At 37.0% G+C, this 22,855-nt stretch overlaps 1 protein-coding gene across 1 annotated transcript in view; it reads left to right on the top strand.

The window, feature by feature from the left end:
• TPO (thyroid peroxidase) overlaps window positions 1-17,491 on the top strand; it is a 36,590-nt gene extending 19,099 nt beyond the window's left edge. Inside the window, exons 7-13 of the mRNA XM_059468782.1 lie at window positions 1,062-1,577; window positions 7,053-7,311; window positions 7,811-7,981; window positions 8,685-8,922; window positions 12,509-12,717; window positions 14,032-14,202; window positions 17,391-17,491. Of these exons, the coding sequence (XP_059324765.1) occupies window positions 1,062-1,577; window positions 7,053-7,311; window positions 7,811-7,981; window positions 8,685-8,922; window positions 12,509-12,717; window positions 14,032-14,202; window positions 17,391-17,491 (1,665 nt within the window). The remainder of the gene's footprint in view (window positions 1-1,061; window positions 1,578-7,052; window positions 7,312-7,810; window positions 7,982-8,684; window positions 8,923-12,508; window positions 12,718-14,031; window positions 14,203-17,390) is intronic.
• The last annotated feature ends 5,364 nt before the right edge of the window (window positions 17,492-22,855 follow it).

The following is a 22,855-nucleotide window of genomic DNA, read 5'->3' as shown; positions in this document are numbered from 1 at the left end:
ATGAAGAAATAATGGTAGAATTTCTTTACCAAACAAAATTAAACCATTTCCTAATGTAAATGATTTGTTGTTATCAATCTCTACTGACATGAGCTCTCAGTAGCAAGAAGATTTTACTTGGTTTAACATGCGAGGTAAAGTTAATTAATTTCACTCCAAAGTTGCTTTGTTACTGTTAACCCCAATTTAATGACTGTTTTATCTTTGCAGACTGATCTCTGCAATATTAGAAAAATGAAGAAGAAATTACATCACATATGCAGCATTCACTGTCTTCTGCCGGAGAGTTCTGAAAAATGAAAAGCAAGCAGATAGAATACAAATAAGGGTTAGCTCAGGTGTCTGTACAAAACATTTATTTTCTCTTAGTCAGATTTTTGAACCTCATTATTTGACCTCAGTGTCTCAACTGCATGGGGTTCAAATCAATAAAGGACTGGGCAATCTTTCATTTAGCCAAGTCTATGTTCAGCCTTTGCTTTTTATAAAGATGGTCAGAATTCAGTACTTGTAAGACAGCTGTTGCAGCAAAATAATGCAGCAGAAGACTTGTGGGGGACTGGCAGAAAGCAGAATGAATATTTACGTCTGTCCTTTTTAGTTAGGAAGCTGGATTAGAATTCAGTATTGAACCAAAGCTTTTACAGAGTACTGCTTCAGACACTGAAACTCATTATGTTTTGATGCAAACAGGTGAACCTGCTGTTTCAGTTGTTCTTCAGTAGAACAGAATTTGACCAGATGTTCACGTCTTCACTCTGATACATTTTATGATGAATTTTCATTGTAAAGCCAGACTCATTTAGATGTAGATGTATTACATCAATAGCTTGTGATAGAGTAAATGTTTTGGGGTTTATTTGTCTCTGTGTAAAAAAGATTCATCTTTTTCCTTCAGTCTAAAGGAAAATAATCTATACATATTTAGAATATGTCACTCCTGTAGATGAGGTCTGAGCAATGAAAAACTGAGAGAGAGAAGGTAAATATTTAGACAAGACTCAATTCAGCATCCACAGCTGTTCTCCTCACCTCAGAAAATATCCTTATTTTGTATGCAGGTAACCACCAATGATACATTATCTGCAGGGATGGATTGCCTGCCCTTCTACCGCTCATCTCCCGCATGCGGCACTGGTGATCATGCTGTTCTGTTTGGAAATACATCTGTGCTAAATACAAGACAACAGATCAATGGCTTAACTTCTTTCCTTGATGCCTCTACAGTCTATGGCAGTACCCGTGCTGTTGAAAACAAACTGAGGAATTTAACAAGCAAAGAAGGCCTTCTTAGAGTAAACTTAAAGTATTATGATAACCATCGGGAATACCTGCCTTTTACAGACCAGATCCCATCCCCTTGTGCGCAGGACCCAAGCGCAGGCGGAGGTGAGAGGGTGGAATGTTTTCTGGCTGGGGACGGCCGCTCCAGCGAGGTGACATCCCTGGCTGCCATGCACACGCTGTGGCTGCGGGAGCACAACCGCCTGGCGCGAGCCCTCAAACGCATCAATGGCCACTGGAGCGCCGAGACCGTCTACCAAGAGACACGCAAAATTGTCGGCGCTCTGCATCAGGTGGGCTGCTGGCTTGCTTGTCTACACACTGCAGTGGATGTCTCACAAGAGAGCTCACAAAGCTTCAAACATGCTTCTGTGAGGGCTTTTTGAGATCACGCTACCTTTTCTTTCCCACCTATTTCGGTGCTTCAAATATGGCATGTTTAAAGTTGGTTTTGCTTTCCACTTTCTAAATGCAAGGTCCCGGTGCTTAGTCTGTCTAGGCACCTTAGTGCTCTGATTTTCATGACAGTTGATACATATTTATGCAGGCAACTCCAATGTCTATTTTGTCTATAAAAGAGGCCTTTTCAGACTTTTTTTTTCTTTTTTTTGGTAAGGGAAATTGTTTAACAGTAATGTACGTCTCTGTATTTATATAATGTACAAAATGTTTACTTTCTCACAGGTATATAATAAATAATAAATCCTCCATGTAAAAATGCCAGTGAAGTTCTCAATGAAGTAATAATGCACAAACATCAGGGGCTACTGTTGACAGGAGATAGCAGGAGAAATAAGAATGGCAAAATACAGAAGAGTCCATATGAATGCTTACATTAGACATGTTTTATGATTCTAACAGTATATTTTGTTTTCAGTACCAAAGGAGACTCTTTTCAAGATAAATTAGGGAAGGATGCAATAAAACTTCACTTTTCCGATAAAAAAATTTTCCTTTTTTCTGCCACAATTTTTAGACAGTGGAATAGATTATGAAGCACTTTTCCTTTAAGAAACCACCTACATTATCTAATGCATTAATACTTGCACTCAAAGCCATATAACTTCAGAGAAGTAACATACTTCACTTTATTGTTTTTAGTCAACTCTTTTGAAATGTTTGGCTTTTTGTTTGCTTTAACCAAGTCAGCTCCTCTGCCATAAATATGCCATTTTCATTAAAAGAATGGCATTGAAGAGTCAGAATAGTTGTTAATACTTGCTAGAAGAAAATTGCAAGTCCAAAAGCAGATCTCTGTGCATTTATACCCTTCTGGTTTGCACCACAAACATAACAGCCTGAAAGAAACAGCTTTGTGCACTGCATGGATCAGCACTGCTCATTATCTCTGCTGGTATCACAGACTAATGAGATTTGCCTGTGGCTCATTAGAAATGGGTTTGAGTTATCTCTAGCTGGTTTAGAGACATTCATTCAGGACAGATAATTGGAGTATCTCTATTAGTGTGGTATGTTAACTGGCACACTAATGACAGCTCTGGTTGAACTTACCTTGAGATTTCCATGATCAAGTTTTGTTTCAGTTGCTAGACATTTCTAAAATTCTCTTCTTGCAGAAGGAATACTTTCAAGCATGAGTCCTCCCTGTGGGTGTGTAATTATAGAGAATTGAATAAAAAAGCCTTTTCTTCTTTCTAGAATAAAGAAAAAAAAAACCTATTTAGACCATACTTTTCTTCCTGGATGTTTTTCTGGCACCATAAATATCTCTAGTGATAAGTATTTGATAATAGAACCTTGCCAAAGTTAGCAAACATAACAATTGTCTGTTGATATCCTGAACAAAACAAGTTTTTTTTGGCTGCATTATACAGTTTCACTGATAAGGAGTAGTAGCTGTCCTTTCTATTTCATGGGAATGACACATGCTGAACTTTATAAAGTTAATATACTGCAGTATACAGTGTTAAAGACACATATTCTTATTTACCTCATCTTTTGTGCAAAAAAACATTTTTTCATTGTCATTTAATATGTGAAGAAAAAATGTTCAATTATGCAACTGCTAGTCTTAACATTACTATCTCATACATACGAAGTTTGCACACACCTATGCTGCTCTTTCTGGAGACAGTTTCCCCCGATGTGCCATTTGGATTATGAAACATGGATTATTTGGCACTAATCAGATGGAGCAGGACTTCTGCAGATCAATCTGAATCCAATTCTCTTTGATTTATTACCAGATTTAGTACCAGAGAACGATCTCTGAATGAATGCAGTTGCTCCCACTTAATCCCAATTTTAGGTGACAACTGCTTTTAGTTTTCAGTGTACATGTAGGTGTTTATTTCGATTCCTTCTGCATCTGCTTGTGTTCTCTGAGCATCTTACATGGTCCAAGGCATGGGTTGAAAGTGGTTTAAAGTCTCTCTTCTGAGACTTATATAAATTAACTGCTTGGATGTGAAATTAGATTATTAGATAGCTCCTCTCAGAACTTGAAATTATAAAGAATAAATAGATAAACAATATGTCTTATAAAATAGTATGTATTGAATAATGTCAGAACTCATGTTTATAAAGTGTATCGTTTAGACTATTAACAAAACTATAATAATGTGTTCATTTTTTTTATTAAAAATTAAACTCTTGTAAAATCACCTTTTACCCAATAGTTTAGGACTTTAACATCATTTTCATCATCTGTAAATCCTTTAGTATTTTCAATGAGAACTGCAAACTAACCATGCGTAGCACTTTAATGAATTAAACATCATTGCTATATTTGATAGTTCTCTATTTTTTTCTGCAATCTTTTCCAAGTGCTGAAGCTTCATTTAATTGACACTACACTATCTCAAATGAGATATCATTCTTCTACAGTTACAGCTGGCCAATGGCAATGACAAGACACACTTTTGGCCTTACTCATCCTTATGGTGGTTCACATATTTTTATATTCACTCGTCCAACCTTTTTTTTTTTGTTTTCCTGTTCCAACCATTGTGTCCCACTCCCACCCACTTTGGGGTATACTTGTAGAGGCTTTTGAAAGGAAAGTCTCCTGAACCCTATGAAAAGTGGTAAGAATTTCTGGATCTTTTACATCTAATTGACAATAATGTTTAGCTGTAATTCTGCCTTCTGAATGAGTGTTGCCTTTAAGAGTAATATCCTGACTGACTTGCAGTATTCTATTGTTTAGAGGTCAGGATTCAATTACTTTTTCTGTAAACAGTGCACATGGGATTCATGATATGATGCAAAATCTATACAAAGCCTTTTCTGACTCTCAGATGCTGTTTCTATCTGGATACTTACCAAATTATTGGCAGAATTGCTAAGAAATTAGTGTTTTATTTTCTCTGGTATGACTAAATGAATAGCATTTAAATGATCTTAATTTCTCAGTTAATATATGGTTATATAGAATAAAAAGGTCATATTAAAGCATCAAGCATATGGGCCTCTGTTTAAAACACAGTGCTCATCTGTCATAATTTTCCACTAAATTAAACTGTTGGAACAACGACTGTCATGAGATAGTAGAAATATTGATGTGACTGATTAAAATTTTTTCATGAGGCTTCTGCAGAGTTTGGATGTGATGCTATGAGGTGATGAATGTAGCCTAAGAGGAATCTGGATTACCACTAATCTCATAAATGTGACAGAGTTGAGACCATGCAGTAACTTGCAGGTTCAGACTTAGGATATCCGCATACATTCCTAATGCTCCTGCAAACACACAAAAGTTAACATTTTTTTAACAAACAGACTCAAAGTAAGCCAGAAATGATGGAGCCATTCATTATGCTAGCTTGTGATTTCTTTCCCAAAGAGTCGCTTGCTGTCTGATTTTATTGACATATTTTGTAACAAGCACATTCCTTTGTTTCCACAAGAGAATCTCATTTAAAGAAAGAATACTCTACTGAAAGAAAGTGTGTTACTCTATTGAAAGAAAATGTGCTTATTTATGCAAGCAAATAAACATTTTATGTCATTATCTGAGAGAAGGAACTGCATGCAAAAGAATTTTAACAAAAATAATTTTGATGCTTGTCAGCTCTTAACATCTTCTTTCAAATTTATATGTAAGTCAGTTGTAGGAACCTGTAGTGAGCCTTTCCTTGACTTCACACAGACAAATTTGTCCACATCCAGAGACTACACAAATGCTTGATGCCATTTCATATGGGCTTCTTGGCATCTTCCAGAAGCAGTATTTTATTCTTCTGTATTAGTAACAACTTTAGCCTGTATGGTCTAAAACTCACCTCTACTTGATGGAGCCTCATTTAGCCTTTGAATGTTTCTATCAAACAGATGCCTCTCCTAGGGGAGGGGAGGCAGGCATGAGACCCCTTTTTACCCTTAGCCTTTTAATTTTTGTCTCTTGAAATGGCAACGCCTCTTTCCCTATCAAGGCAATTAGAAATGAAGACGTTGCCTCTGGAGCAAATGGAAAATCTGAGTTGCCCTTTCCTTCAGGGAGTCTGGCCTTTCTGAGCAGCTTAGCTAGGGATTTCATTTAAAATAAGCCAAATAATTAGTCATGCCAGGATTTTTGTATCCATGACTAACCTACTCCTCCATGAGGTCTTTGATTGTAAAAACTATATCTAAAATTAGAACTGCTGTCTTGCAAAACCTTTATGAATAAAGCAAAAGATTAGCTTTTCAAATGACAGTGTCAGTATTAGTTTCTTGCAATAATTTCATTTGTTTCATATGCTGCATTAAAGGAGATGCAAAAGGGATTCTAACATACTGTCTTTTATATATTTTGTTCACTGCACAACCTAACCTGAAAAACTAAACCTCTACTTTCTGAGGAAAGTGATCAAATTGTGGAAAGGTTTGCTTGTCTGTGCTCTGTGCCTACAATAAAAATACAGATTTTTTTATAAGGTCACTTTATGCCAGCTAGTTTTTCAATATGCACTATATCAAGTTCAAAGTACATTTGTCCGTATATTTACTGCATATTATACTGAATCTATGAGGTACTTTATTGAGTTCATTATGCTTCATATTTATCTCATATTGCTTTATTGAGTTCAGCATAATCTTTAACCCATAATGCTTTTTCATTTTATTTGGTACATTAGAATATTTTCCCCTCTTTCCTTTTGTCATGATTACTCCTATGCTTTTCCATGCCACTATAATACTATTACATTATAAAAGGATTTGACAGAAGGTGTTTATCAGTCTTTTCATTTTTGAAGTGTATTTTTTAGAAGTCTATAAATTGGTTTAAGTTTAGTATAAAATGTCTACAAGGAGATTTTGGGCACCAGTATTTTAAAGCCTCATCATTTCAAATTATAAAAAAAAAAGGATTTGTGTCACAAACATATGCCTGAAAATAGCATCTGTTCACATTAGAAAGCATTCTTGAAAGATATTATAGTCCTTCTTGCCTTCATTGCCATTTTTAAGGCCATTATAACTTACATTTTTAATCTCAACGCACCTCCTGTGAGCTGGATTACCCCTGTGGTTTGTAAATGAGCAGCACTGGTAATCTCTGCTCAGGAGGCTTTGGTCTAGCATCTATGGTAAGATCTAACAGGGCCTGACTGCTGTACTGCTCTGAGCTGCACCACCAGTTCTCTCTGGTCATTTGTCCCCTTGCTGGAAAAATAAGACTGATATTGTTTTCCAGGTAATACTGCTCTTACTTATGCCAAATGCTTGGGCACAGATGAACGAAGAAAAAAAGCATTTAGCACCTGGGATTAGTTACTATTCATCTATAGAAAAGCTGAAATATGTTTCTTTTTCTTTTCTTTCAGATTATTACTTTAAGAGATTACATTCCCAAAATCATTGGTCCAGATGCTTTTAATCTGTATATTGGCCTTTATATAGGTTATGATCCCACAGTGAATCCTACAGTTTCTAATGTATTTTCAACAGCTGCTTTTCGTTTTGGTCATGCAACAATCCAACCAATAGTAAGGCGATTGAATCCACAGTATTTAGATGATCCTGAACTCCCAAATCTTCATTTGCATCAAGTTTTCTTTAGTCCCTGGAGACTCATTAAAGAAGGTATGGTCTTATTTAAACTGCTTCTGTTGTTCTTTGGTCTTTTTCTCCCCAGAATACTATAACATTTTCAAAGAAACTTATCCTGAATTAGGAATTGGAGCATTTATTTAATTAAATCATTTTTTAAAGTTGTTGACTGGGTTCCAGAGCACTAAAAAGAACTTGAATTATTTTTCTCAATTAAATAGTTGACTAAATTGGAAGAACATTACTCTCCAGATCAAGCCAGTTTGATATATCAGCAATAGAAAGATGAGTGATGATGAAGACATTTCTGGAATTTTTTGTGTATGAATTTATTAAGAAGATGAAGCTCCTCCTTCATACCACAATTACTTTTTCTTTAAACTAAAGGAGATTTTTGTGTGTGTCTGAATGTAAAAACCTATGTGGACAATGTTTTAAAAACATGGAAACATATATGTATTCACATTTGCTAAGAAAGTTATAATGGTTTACATATATGCTATAATAGCATCATTTTTTTTTATTTTTAAAGGAGGCTTGGATCCTTTAATAAGGGGTCTTCTAGCACATCCAGCAAAACTACAGGTACAAGATCAACTGCTGAATGAGGAGCTAACAGAAAAACTGTTTGTGCTGTCCAATAATGGTTCACTTGATTTATCGTCATTGAATTTACAACGTGGCCGTGATCATGGACTCCCAGGTCTATTGATTTTTCTTGAGTTTTTCTTCCAACTGCTTACTGAAGTATAACTGCTTATATTTGCGATGTAATCGTAAACTTTTAAATAGTAGCTTTTGTAATCAGAAAAGTCAGTTAAGGCTCTTTTAAAATATACATTGCTAATATTCTTAACTTTGATGGAAAGTATTTGACAGTTTTGAGATTAAAACCAGATTAAAACCAGCTGGAACCAGTTGTGAGAAGTGGGGCTTTCTGCCTGAAGCAGCCACTCCCCATCAGCAGGCTGTCCTCAGCCTGTGGGATAGGTCAATTCAGGCACAGCCTCACCAGCTCCACCAACCATAGAAGGTGTTGACAGATGTCTTCAGGAGTGCTATAGATGGCTTAGTTAGGTACACTCTGCATTTTGAGAATAATTACATGTTTGTCACTGTTTTTTGCATTTTTTACTCCAGTCAGCCCAGGGTAAGATTGAACTAACAGTCAAGGAGTTAATAGCCCATCAGACCATGGATAAACCTTCTTAGAGAAAGACTGCTGGACCTTAATTCAGAGCCTGCCATAATTTCTCTCATCAATTTAATCAGTAATAGTAGACCTTTTTTATACTTGTCTATGACTATGATCAAGATTGTCAAAATCCAGTCCTCATAAATTTTTAAATTTCATATATCATGTCTAACAGACAAATCTAATCTTCCTTTAAACATCACATTTGCAGGTTACAATGAATGGCGAGAATTCTGTGGCTTGCCAAAACTGGAAACTCACGCTGACCTGAATACAGTAATAACCAATCCCAATGTCACTGAAAAAATCATGGAATTGTACCATAATCCTAACAACATTGATGTTTGGCTTGGTGGTCTCATGGAAGACTTTCTTCCAGGTGCAAGGACTGGTCCCCTGTTTGCATGTATAATTGGAAAGCAAATGAAAGCACTAAGGGATGGTGACCGGTGAGTTTATTACGAGTCAAATTGTGTAGAAACGCAGTAGCAATGGAGATTTTACAGCCACTTAAATATGCTTCAAACAAATCATTCTCTACCCCTTGCACATTTTTGTCTTAGCTCCCTCAGTTTTGTCAGGTGAGCTTTTGATTATTCTTCTTTGGCTGCTACATAGTCTCAATTACAGATGACATGAAATTTTTTTGTTTCTATGGTACTGAGGTGTCCAGCTGAGCACTCCTGCTGAAAATGCAAGGTGCCACCAGGAGTTAATTGTGTCAGGGGCCAGTAGCTCCTGCAGGGATGGATGTAGGACTGTGCAGGATTTATTCCCCCTGAGGGCTGCACTGGGCTCAGGGGCTGGAAGAACCTCAATATTTTTCTTTGGCAACTGCAGCGAAGTCAGAAGGGATAGGAAAAAGCTGCAATTCAGTCCTCATAGAGGGGATAATAAAAACACCACATACTTGCCCTTATGTGAATTGGGACTGCAGAGTGTTCCCAGAGTTACCTCACTGGACACAGCATAGGATATCAGTTCAACCAACCCTGCACAAGTGCCACCAGGATCTTGTGCCAGTACAATCCTTCATACCAGAAAAGCAGGAGGAATGCAGCTTTAGGTCACAACGGGGCACAAGAAGCAGTTTATATCTTGCTTCTGCTCATGAAGCAATTAAAAAACCAAACTTTTTTTATTTCTGTCATGTACTTATGGCAGTAATTTTGGATCTCATGAGACAACTAATTTAAAACTGCTCACACCATGCTAGCAGGGGTGTTTAAGTACTTCTGGTTCTTACAATGACCTTTAAGCTCCTCTAAGTCACTGTTATGGAAAATAACCATTATGGAAATAATCATCCAAGGCAGAATTTAAATCTGAACTTTAAAAAATGTTAATTAATTAGCTCACAAGAAAAAGCAATGCTAATCATAAAGGTAACATTTCATTTGCAGAAACTGTATAGACAACAAACATTCTACTCATCTGTGTTAAAAACATGGTTGAAAGTCCTCTGAATTGTACAGGCATAGTTTTCCCTATCTGAGGAAAGAGTATCTATGGAAGTCTTTTCATCCTCCATTCTATTATTCAGTACCTTACACAGTTACTTAACATTCAGTGTCTTATAATGCTACCTGCATTAAATAAACATAAGCCTAATTTAATACATTAACTCCAAATTGAGAAAAAGAGAGCTCTAACAATAAAAGAATTCCCCAGGTTTCTGCCACAAAGTTTGTGGCAGTTAACTTAAATATTAAATGGTATTCTGTCATTAATAACAAAGAAACCACCTAAGAGAATTTAGAAGTATATAACAACACGTTATAGTTGTCACATAATAATGGAAAAGCATCTGGCCAGGTAGTGTTGGGTGTTACCTATAACTGCACCAGGGACACTGCATACACTAGATATCCCAATTGACAGGTCTGTATGCAGGGATTTAAAAGTAATTCTTCTAATGTATTCTTTAAGTTCAGAAATCAGGACTACCTGGAATTGTCATCTAAACTCTGAATTCTGATAGCCCTAAATCATTTTTTCAGTAATCTCACAAAAAATAAAAGGTTTTCTTCTACCTACTCAGGCAATTTCTTAACCACATCACCTGAAATAACTTGTTTCTGATCCATCAGCCTTCTTCCACCTCTTCCTCCCCTGAACATTTTTGCAATCTCAGTATTTGAAATATTTGGGCAAAATTTCTGAAGTTCTGACATACTTTGCAAAGGGATTTGGTCACCTGATGCAGAAAGAATGGAATAAACCAAAATGTTTGTTAAAGTAAACACCTATCTCTTTGGTATATTAAAAAATCATTTTTCATCTAGGCCTGTAGATAAAACTGAATTTTGTGATGAAAGTAGAATAGGTTTTAATGTACATGAAAGGGGATGTGACAGATGTAGAGCTGAGTGGAGAAATGTCTTTGATAGCTTTGTTTATAGGAAGTGGCCTTGGAATAATGAGAGAGGTTTCAGGATGCTCTGAGTAGTTTAGGAACAGTGTGCAGGCGAGGTATAGGAGGAATTTCTTTCTTTTTTCCCCTTTAGCCCCCCCATCTCTCCCCATTTCTTGACACAGTGCTGCTGAGGTATGGAACATTCGCTCCACCCCTGGTTCTGTACATTGCCTCCTTCTTCAATTTAGGCAAAGTGGGATGGGTTTTTTAACAAATTAGGCTTCTGAAGGTAACTATTGGCCTACAAATAAAGCCAGTTTTCCAAAATTTCACATGCACTTACCTTATCCACCAGATATGCTCCTGTTGGCAGCAGGATCCAATTTGCCTTGAAAAGCCACCCTAGGGCACACTGGCAGTCCTCATCCTCCCCACAACACAAACACAACTATCAGACTTCCCATCTGTATGGCACCTTTACAGGCAGCTCATAAAAATCTTCAAATACTGCACGTGTGCCAGGTTTGCATAGAGTCCACAGTCAATATTGCTGTTCTGTATTATTCAGGAAAAAAAACCCACAACCTCACAGACTTTCTAGAAGCCTCAGCCGTGAGCCCCCTGTATTATGAATCATAAGTCCTCTGTTAAACCTGAACTCAGTTTCTATAGTGTGATCACTCCCATACTCTACTGCTGACTATGCTCAGGCATGTTACCCCAAATCCTGCCTAGCATTTGGGAAAATCCTAACTGGCCTGGCCTGAGCACCACAGGGAACTAAGCAGTGTAGCAGTGCTTATCACCATTTAATTTACTAATAGAGATTTTAAATCAAGCTCTCCAGAAGTATTTTTGCCATTAATGATACTTCTTTATATGCAAATGTTTGTCTTTCCTTTTCCCCTCATTGTTTTCTTTCCTTTAACCTTTGAATGTATATGTGTAGGCATACATATATATTTTATATAATGTCACCATTTAATAAATACACTTTTGTAGCACCAACTGGTTCCTCTGTTCTGACGCCACACTCCTGACAAAAATAAACAGGTCTTGTCTATTCCAGACAGTCCTCTTAGCTTACTTTTTGTATGATCAAAAACATAACTACTGTCTTATGTTTTTCTGCTATAAATAATCTGCATATCTACAGGTTTCTTAGCAAATTAAATGGTCCTAGTTAACCAGAGAAGCATTCAACAATACCTGTTTTCCTAGCAACCATTCAGTAAGAGCAAGCAGAATTCAAAAGCTTTAGTATGGGGAAATCTATTATGATTACTCCTCTCAGTCTTCTGTAATTTATGCTTTAACAATTTATGAGTGAACAGCACATATCAGTGTGCATAGGAGTAAGGACCCAGTCCAATCAAGTCTGTCTCAAGTTTTTGTCTCAGGATTGTAACTTTTTTTGTGGACAAGTTTAATCAATGAAAAGCAATTCTGTTGGCTTTAACGCAAGACCCAAGTTGACCAGCATATCAGACTCACACTAGCCTTTTTATGACTGGTTCTGTATGGTCATGGCATTTACTCTTCTTATTGTTATATTCACCTATTTTACTGTAATTCTTATTTTTGGTCTTTTATATAACATACTTACTTACTGCGTAAGTAAAAATAGCCAGCCCTTTGAATTTGATATTTTCAGAAAAAGTTTATATTATTCTTTCCAGATTTTGGTGGGAAAATGATGATGTTTTCACAGAAGCTCAAAAGCAGGAACTCAAAAAACATTCACTGTCCCGCGTGATTTGTGACAACACAGGAATTTCTGAAGTGCCAGCAGATGCTTTTCAACTTGGAAAGTTTCCACAGGATTTTAAGCATTGTAACAATATACCTGGGATGAATTTAGAAGCTTGGCAAGAATTTTATCAGGAAGGTAATCTGTAGTTACCAATCATTTTGGAGGGGAAGGGAGGGGAGGAGAGAGCAGGGGAGGGGAGGGACAGTAAAGAGCAGTTGAAGTTCTGACCTTGGTTCTGGTAGATCTTAAATTACTGGTCTGGGTGAGACCTTTAGTATTTCTATCACTTAGAAGTGGGATTATAGAATCATAGAACATTTTGGCTTGGAAGGGATCTTTATAAGACATCTAGTTCAACTCACCTGCAATATTCAATTATATCAATTATGTCCCACCAAGGACATATTCAATTATATCAAATTTCTTAGACCCCTGTGCAATCTGAATCCAAATATTTCCAGGGATGGGGCATTCACCTCTCAGGACAACTTGCGCCAGTGTTTGAGCACTCTTGTGTGGCAATGACATATTCTCTGAACAGAGGCAGACATAATTCTCTCCCAGGATTTTCCTGGGAAGCTGTGATAAAGCTCAAAGAAAACAATTCATATCTCTACTTGCTGCACCTGTTGTTGTGCACATGTGGAATGTGTTATGGAGATTGTTTACCAAAGAGTGATTTGTTAATTGGACTCTGGGATGGTGTTTTGATTGATTGACCAATTAGTTCAAAGCTGTCTGGCAAGGGTTATGGGTTTTTCATATAGTGGAATATAGTATAGGATAGAGTAGTGTAGTAGCAGTAACAATAAAGTGATTGATCAGCCTTCTGCAATCATGGAGTCAATGCTCATTATTCCCTGTTCAGGGGATTGCTGCTACAATGCTCTTGTAAAAAACTTGTTCCTTATATTTAATCTAAATCATCCCTCTTTTAGTTTAAAAACATTATCCCTCGTCCTACTGCAAGAGGTTCTGGTAAAAATTATGTGCCAGTCGTTCTGAAAAGACTTGGTTAAATTAGGAGACTGCAAAAAGGTTTCCCTGGAGCCTTTTCTTCTCCAGGCTGCAATAACAACAACCCCAGCTATCTCAGCCTCTTTCTTCAAAGGATAGGTGCTCCAGCCCCTCCAGCTCCAGCCCTCTGATTATCTGTGTTACCCTACTCTGGACTTGATCCAACAGGTCCACGTCCTTCTTATGTTGCAATGTTAGTTTTGTGAGGATCACAAGTCAAACCTGTTGTATGCCATATAAATTCTTTTCCATAAATGAACAATGAAAGCCTTGATCACCTTAAAACATGTGAAAATTTTCACTGAAGGTAATGTTTATAACAGTAATGAAGAATACCATCCATTTGTAAGTATAAGGGGATGTCATAGTTTGACATGGGATATCAAATGTTTAATGTTTTAAAAGCCTGTAATACAGACTTTCTATTTGTAGATGAACTATGTGGAACACCAAAGAGTGTGGAAAATGGTGATTTTGTATACTGCTCAGAATCTGGAAAATCTACAGTGACCTATACATGTCACTATGGATTTCAGTTACAAGGAGAAGAACAATTAACCTGCACAAGCAAAGGATGGAACTTTGAGGCCCCAGATTGTATAGGTATCTATTATTATTATTTATTTATTTATGAGTTTTCTAACATCAAATGTCCACCATAGCTCATCAGATGTGAATTCACTCCTATGCTTTCTTGTAGTTAGCATCCTGGGGTTATAGGTGTAATAGCACAAAAATGTGAAACCCTCTCCCAGAATCTCTATCTCAATTTATCTCAATTTCTACCCATCCTGATTCAGCAATCAAGTTGATGATAGGAAAATGGCACTAAAAATTGCCCGATTAAGCAAAAATCAAGTCTATTAACAACCAGTGGGAGGGAGGGGGAGGAGAAAGTGAGGAAAAAGGCAGCAAATCAGAATTATACATTGCTTCCTCCTACATTGAACATAACAGCATGACAGATAGTTGTCATTTTTCTGGCATTGTTTCAATGGATACTCTAGATAAAAGTTGAACTATGCACCACTAGGTCATGTGTCATCCGAATAATTTTAGTAATAGTGAAAAAAAACATTCTGTGAAGTGAATAAATGAAATTAAGGAAACTAATAATCACTTTATGTCCAACCTCCCTCTCCCAAATAGCTGTGAAAAGATTTGCCAGAAGTTAATTACTTCTGCAGGTACAAAAGTAGAGCGGGTGAAAAACTCAGCAAAAGGACATATTTCTGGCACATTTTCACAGGAAATCTTTTCTGTTATTTTAATAATTCTTTAATCTTCTCTTTTCTTTTTGCCTTTTACTGTTTAATAGAATAGGTTAGAAAGAGAATGTGGCAAATTATTCAAGACTTTCACTCTTCATGTTATGAAGAACAAATTCTCTCTTCACATTTCAAATGTGTGCTTTTATAATGGCGCTGTGTGTACATATATATGAATATATGTAAGTGTGTGCGTGTGTGTGCACATTCACATTCCTCTGCTTTATAAGAACATGAGAGAAAACTAAACCCAAAAAGGCTGTGTTTCAGAATGTATTATGGAAGGTGGTAAAATAATTTGAGTGCAAGTGCTGCAGCTCATCCACAATAAAGTCTGCTTATCGGTATTTCTGTGATAGCGGAATAGAAAGCTCTTAATTCTAATTGTATACCTGGTATGGAAAAAGTCAAATTAAATTTGCAGCTCTTTCCTTTATTCACACCCTATTTATCCACTGAATTCCTCCCACATAAATACTATATAAAGAAATAAAGCTGTTCAATGAATTATAATAAAACCTTTTCAATAGATTAATGTTCTGGCAGTGAATGAAATAAATAAGTTAAATGAGTGAATCATTCCTTGTCCTAGTTTCTTTTAATATGTTCAGTAATGTAAACAAAGGACTGTATATCTGCTATAGGAAAACAAGCTGCTGCATATATTAAAAAAGCAATGCCTTTATTAAAGGAAAAACCATCAAAAACCACTTATGCAGATGCTGCTTGAGTTTTACAGTAGAAAGCACTTTGTTCCACACATGCCTGTGCAATATGTTCCCATTCTTTTAAATATTCAGCAAATTAGGGATAAATCAAGCAATATAATGAGGAGGATAGAGCTTAGCATTTCTGCAGATGGTTTCAAAATTATATGCTGCTCTGGAAAAGACAGAGTGGCTTGTTGGCAAAAGCATAGGATTCTGAGAGCTGTTAATTCCCACTTACTAACTTGGGCTTTGACTGAAATCATTTCTGTTGATTCAGGAAGTCATTTAGTGCTAGAATATGCCACCTTCCTTTATATTAAGTGATGTCATACTCCTGATAGATGACTATTTTTATTTAGTAAACTATTGCTCTCTGATTAGCAGGGTAGACTGGTCAGATCTGACATGCACTATTTAGTGAGATGAAGAAGTGTTAGTTACTTAGCAGAGAGCATGACTACGTATCTGTAGAAGTGGAATTGGCACATTTGAATTACAATGCAGGCAAAGGTGCAGGTTTTCTTTCCTGGATGATGATGAAGGCAGTGAACATTGACTCAAAATTTAGTTTTGAAGTGAGTAATACACAGAAATCTTCATCCTGAACAACAGATTCTTTTCCTGCTTCAAAGAAGTGTTATGAAAGTTATTGTTTCTTAAGGGTTCTGAAATTTTAGATTTTTTCCTCCATGTTAGTCTTTTGATCATCTTAGTTGACAACTATCTTTATGCACAGCTACTTTTTTGTACTAAAATGTGAGAGAATCAGGCTGATCCTATTTCTGATGATGGAAAGTGGTCTCAGTGACAATGATAAACTAAGTCAGTAAATACAGGTCAATTTCTAATACTGATTGAAAATAACTACTAGCATTGAAGTAGTAGATCAAACATTGTGATAGAGAAGGAAAGGAATAAAACCAAAAAGAGAAAACACTGAAGACTTGACTACTTGTCTACATATGGTTTTGCAATGTTTCACAGGTCCACTGGTCAGAAACATTAAACAAGGTGTCAGATATACAGAATCAATTGGAAAGTACCTAAAATAACGGTGGACACCTACTTTTAGTCAACTAAATTCATTCATGCAAGTAAATATTACATAGAAAGAAGAAAGTTGCAAAAAATATGCAACTGCTGTTTACCATTTCATCGCATAACCAGAAAGTGAGAGTGAAAGATCTTGAAAGACCTCAAGAACAGTATGTGTATGCACATTTTCCAGTGGATAATTGTTTATCTGCTCAACATTCTGCTAGGATATTGTCATTTTACAGAATTTATATAGCATCTTGAAACAACCATTCTTGCAGGGATATCACAAATTGTGGTTATAAATTTTGTAACCAAAGCTAACCTGAAAATTTGACTTCTCAAAATCATGTGTGGACGTGTACAGAACTGTGTCTGCATTATTATTTTCATTATGTCTATAGAGCACAGGATGAAAACATTTATGGAGAATAAAGTCAAATCTTAGGACATAAACACATGCAAGAAGAGCTCTCAAGTTTAGGATTTGCATTTTTGAAAATTCATCCAATTTCCATTTGTGGCTTTTGGAGGATTATGAAAGCAACATTTTTTTTCATCATCTCCAGCTTTAAAACAAACAAAAAAAATCAAAACAAACCAATAACAACCCTGTATTTTGTCCTTTAAACAGTAACAATACAGATTTTTATCATCTGTCTCATTGAAAATGTACAATGCCTTTCATTTATGAATCCTTGTAAAAAGTATTTATGAGAAATTAGTAATCCCTTTGTAATTTGTAATTGTTATTGATCAGTGTGTACTTATTTTGCAGACATCAATGAATGTGAAAATGAAATTAATCCACCATGCCATCCTTCTGCTATATGCATTAACACTAAAGGCAGCTACAAATGTCTCCACACTGATCCCTAAAAGCTGGCAGAAGATGAAAGAACATGCATTGGTAATGGCTGTGAACCTACTGCCCATTAAAATGTTCTTTGTTCCACTTTACAATGCTGTAAAAATTCATCAGATTACATTTTACTGAAGACCTGTTAGCATATGTGAAAAATCTCTACACACCCATAGGCATAAAGATACAGATTCTGTAAATGAAGGTGTTGAATAAATAATTCTGATACATAAATAAGCTTTTCATTTCCATTCCTATTGCATATGAACCACTAAGTATTTCCTGACAGTGCATATGAGGAGGGAATCAAATTTGTCTCAGTTTCTCCTAGTCAGTATCTAAATTCAGCATTTAAATATTAAGTTCTACTTGACACATTTCAAAACTGTCAACCCTTTCAGAGCTAGCAGAAATGATGCATTTTCTTGGGGTTTTCTACTTTTCAGCATGCATGGAAGCTGTATGGTAGAAGTTTAGGGGGAATATGAGTGCAGTTGCCCTCTAAAGCTGAGCAATACCTGCTCTGGGGAAACCTCCATGAAACCTACAATTCAAACTCAAGTGGATGGGTATTTGCTTTACCTGAGTGCCCAAGGGAAGCGCACGATGTTTAAACCCCTCAGTTTTTGCAGATAGAGTGCTGTACGCCACACAGTCATAAGCACACTGAATCTCACTGGTAGCAAATTACTTTCTTCCTGTTTCAGCAACTCCTTGGTTATGATGTGGGACTACACTGTCCCTTATTATTATTCTCTAAGGAAACAAGATGATAATTCCACAGGGGAAAAAAACCCAAAAAAGTTAGTTGCAAACCAATATCTCTTCAATTATGTGAGGTATATCCAGTCAATTTTGCAGCTGTATTTCAGGGTCACATGAGCAATCCAACCAGTGAGACCGCATTCTTAAAAATGACACCTTAAGCAAGGCCACATGACTTCATCAAAGGCCCAGGAATGAAGTACAATGGGAGACTGCACTAGCCCAGAAGACATTCCAGTAGAAAAGCTTCCCCAACAGGAGGTTGCCAGTATGGACCTACCTCTCTCTTGCTGTAGAAAAAGCAAATGCAAATCTTCAGGGCCTAATTTTTATGAGACTAGACTAAAAAGTTATAGTGGTAGCCATTCAGAGTTCCATCTGAATCAGAAAATAGAAAAAAAAACACTTTTTTTTTAGGTGTTTCTTAACTTTATTATTTATTCCTTTATCCAATCAACCATGGCTACATTTGTTTATTCCTCCAAATTCAGAGACAAAAATATGCTTTCAGATTAATTTAAAGTGATCAATTTAATTCTTTACATTAATTTCTTTATTTAAAGAATTTAATTTAATTCACTGGTGTTGAATGCAACAAAGATAACATGAGGACACTACACTGGCATATGGCTGCTGTTGCAGTGTGTATGTGCTATGGACTTCCTGATCAGGAAGAAATAGATGGGTCTTTCTTCAAACAACCAAAAGAATCTTTGTGTCCACAGACCCTGGCCCTCATGAGGAATTTTACCCACAGTTGTAAGGACAGCACAGCAGGGCACATGCAATCTAGAAGATTTTTGGAGGGTACTGACAGCTTTCTGACAGAAGTAGATCAAGGATACAAGAAGAAAAGGTGCTCTGTGGGACCTAGTGCTTAAAAATAGAATCACAGAATGGTTAAGGTTGGAAGGCACCCTTGGAGCTCATCTTGCACAATTCTTCTGTTCAAGCAAGATCACCTAAAGCCAGTTGCCCAGGACCATGTCAAGACAGCATTCAACTCTCTCCGTGTGTAGACTCCACAGCCTCTCTGAGCAAACAATACCAGTGCCCACTTAGCCTCCCAGTGCCAGTTTCCTGATGACACCCACTGTACAGCAGTTTGTGCCCATTGACTCTAGTCCTGTCACTGGGCACCACTGGAAAGAGCACAGCTCTATCCTCTTTGCACCTTTCCTTCAGATATTCATAAAAATTGATAAGCTCCCCCCTGAATCTTCTCATTGCAAGGCTAAGCTGTCCCAGAGCTCTCAGCCTCTTCTCATAGGAGAGATAATTTAGACTCCAATTGTCTTTGTGCCCCTTTTCAGAGCTCTTTCCAGTATGTCGATGTCTCTGCTGCACCCACCCAACTCTAGATGATGTTTTATCCAGAGCAGAGGGGAAGGCCCACGTCTCTTGATCTGCTGGCAATACTTTCCTCAACGCATCCTAGGATACCATCATCTTCCGCACCGATGTCTTTATTGGGTGTTCTGTGAAGGGTCCCAGTGACAGCTCTTCCACAGAACCAGGCTAAAACAGTTTTATAGGGTATAGGGGGATCAGAAATTGTCCAATAGCAGGGGTTAAGGGGAAGTGACCTATGGGCTTACAGAGATATAAGCAGGGGTTCGAAAGGCAGAAGACAGGGGCTTGCCATGACTTAGCATTTCCTATCATTAGGCCTCTGCTCTCCACGGGGCCTCCTTTGCAATCCCTGTGCCTGCTACAACTACCATCCACCTTTGCAGGAAGGGTGCATCGCTGGCTCACCTTCAGCTTGGTGCCACCAGGCCGCACAGGTCCTTTTCTGCCAAGCCATTTTCCGGCAAGTCATTCGCTGCTGTGGACTGGGGCCTGGGGCTGTTCCTCCCCAGATGCAGGAGTTTGTATTTTCCCTGTTGAACTGTGAGGTGCCTGTCAGCCCATTTATCTCATCTGTAGAGGCTCCTGGGCAACCTGCTGATCCTGCTCAAACAGGGAAATTTGACTAGTTGACCTCAAAAGGTCCCTTCCAACCTCAATGAATCTTTGATTCTACATTTAGGTAAAGAGAAAGCAGGTTTTAGCAGTGTTTTGTATGGTTTCCCTGTAAACTCGCTCTTAACATACTAGCGTACATCTCTCACTGTCATTTCTCATATTTTTTGAATTGAGAAGAGTCAATTAGCTACTTGATAGTAGATTGCTTGCAAAAATATTTGTATTAACAAGGGAAAGGAGAATGTTACAGCTAAGTGTATTCCAGTTTGTTTAATTTCCATATTAAAAATATGATTTTTTTTCATAAAACAAGACATTTGTGTTTTTATTTCAGACAATAAGTTTCTATCAAGGTCATTGAGTGGCTTCTTTTATTGGTCTATTGCTTTTGCATTTTTAAGGACATCATTCATAAGGTCTAGCTAATTTCATCCTATGATTAGAGTGAGGTTTTGAGACTTGGTGAAAAAAGGCAGTGCACCACTTTTCTAAACCAACATATTGGTGATAACAGATGAGCAGCTGAAACTGAGCAGTAGTAAGAGTTTGGGAATCTGCAGTATAGAGTGATTTAAAATTATGAGAGCACTTCACATTATTATGAGCATTTCAGTCTTCAAAACTAAAAAGCTCTTATAAATTTTGAAGAGCTCTAGTAATGCTAACTATTCAATAGTAAAAATCTATATAACCTTCAATCCTGCTTTTATTGATGGAATTGATCAGTAGCCTCAAGGCTTTTTTTTTCTAAGTTTGGATAATGTCTTTGACTCAGATGGAAACTTGTATAGGATAACTTTATTCAAGGAAGTGAATTTGTTGAATGGTCTCAAATCAAAGTTGCTCATCCCTTACCACCCTGGCCCATGGTTTGTGATACTTTTAGAAGTAAAAAAAACCAAACCAAACAAACCCCAAATAAAAACAAACAAAAAACCCCAACAAAACCCTTAAAATTCTCAATTTTGATGTATGCATACTCTAATTACATTAAAAATACTGTCACAATTTAAATATCTTCACTTTTGATCCACAATTATTTTACCTCTGCACAAAATAATTTACTCTCAAGATTCCTTATAGTCATGCAATTCAAAATATTGGCCTCTAATTTAAATTAGCTTTAGTTCTTGTTTTGAGCTATATGACAGTGACAGATTGTAACCTTTGGATAAATGTTCTTAACTTTTTGTATGCTTTTACTGCCATGTCAAAGGAACATAAATCCTGAAAATGACACTTCCTTAAACTTTGATGGAATTATAATATTGGATCAACTTTCTTTGCTGTGCTGCAGAATGTTGTAGAAGTGACTCATCACAGCAGGTGCTTTAGTCTGCAAAGTCAGTTGGTACACTCAGCACTGCACCCTGCAGGGCTGAGAAAGCCAGCTGGTTTGAGATGGCAGAAAACAAGACTTTTGACACTTTCATCAAAACTACAGGAAAAATATGGCTCATTTGGGGAAAAATTTACAACAGGAACTTTATATTCTGTGCTCCCCACGTGCTTACAAAATTAATCTTTTTGTGTGCTCAATTTTGTATTTACCAGTGAATGGATATTGCTGTAAAGACTTAACTGAGAAACTGAGATAAATAGTGAAGCATATTCAGGGGTGGGTAAAGAGAATAGACTGAAGCAAAATAGTTCAGCACTTCAAATTAAATATGTACTAAACTCAAAACACAGTTTTATTCCACTAATGATGTGTAAAAGCCAAACTAAGCACTTGAATTAAAACAGAATAAGAGATAAGTTTTAGCAGCATTTTTAGCAGTTATGATATTATTTTCTGACATGCGCCCTTTAATTAGATTGTTTCAATGAAAAATATAAAAACTCTATTATGATTTCTGTGAGTGCTCTTGGCAATTTCATTGTGCCTTTCAGCATACATAAGAAAAGTTTTTTACATTTATAGTTAGTTAAAAGCATTGACAATTAAAAAGCTAAGTTACCAGTGTAATCAGTTTTTAAATCTGTATGGCTTTTGGTGAAAAATGAAGAAGGAATTAACACTCCCATTTTACTATTCTTGATTCTGACTCACAGCCTGCAAAAGAGGTTGGTGTACCTCTCTTCAGAAGTCTATCAGTCACATGATTACACCCTTTGGACACTAGAATTCAAGAAAAAATGGCAATCAGACCTCCCAGCCTGGAAGGTCATTTTTATTTTGGATGGCTCTATGCGGCATCGGAAGCGCACACATCTGCCGAGCTGATGGCCGCCTGCCCACTCCCAAAACAGGAAACCAATTTTGCAAGGATACAGATGGCAGCTGGAGATGGATGGCGTGCCCATCACTGCAGAGGCAAATTCCACCCTCCAGGAAAGTTTTGTTGCTCTATCACCGTGTGCCAGTTTGTACTTTATCATGTTTTCCTCAGAAACACAAAGTGAAAAACGCAAAAGATACTGTGGCGCTTGACACAGCAGAATATATTTGCTGTAATGGGCCACATGCTGGATCCCCAGTTCCTGCACACAGTAAAGACAGCAAACCTCCAGCCAACCTGTTAGCCCAGGCTTAACTCAGAGGCTTAACTTCAAGAGAAACACAACCACAAGGCTGACAGCCTTGTCCAAACCACAGGGCTGAACTCAGGCAGAAAAGCCAGTGGAAAGGCAGAGGTTTGTGTACT

The sequence above is a fragment of the Ammospiza nelsoni genome, chromosome 3 (genome assembly GCF_027579445.1).
Source record: "Ammospiza nelsoni isolate bAmmNel1 chromosome 3, bAmmNel1.pri, whole genome shotgun sequence".
In the NCBI taxonomy this organism is placed as follows: Eukaryota; Metazoa; Chordata; class Aves; order Passeriformes; family Passerellidae; genus Ammospiza; species Ammospiza nelsoni.
Note: the sequence above shows the minus strand (reverse complement) of the source record. Positions and strands in the feature narration are given on the sequence as shown.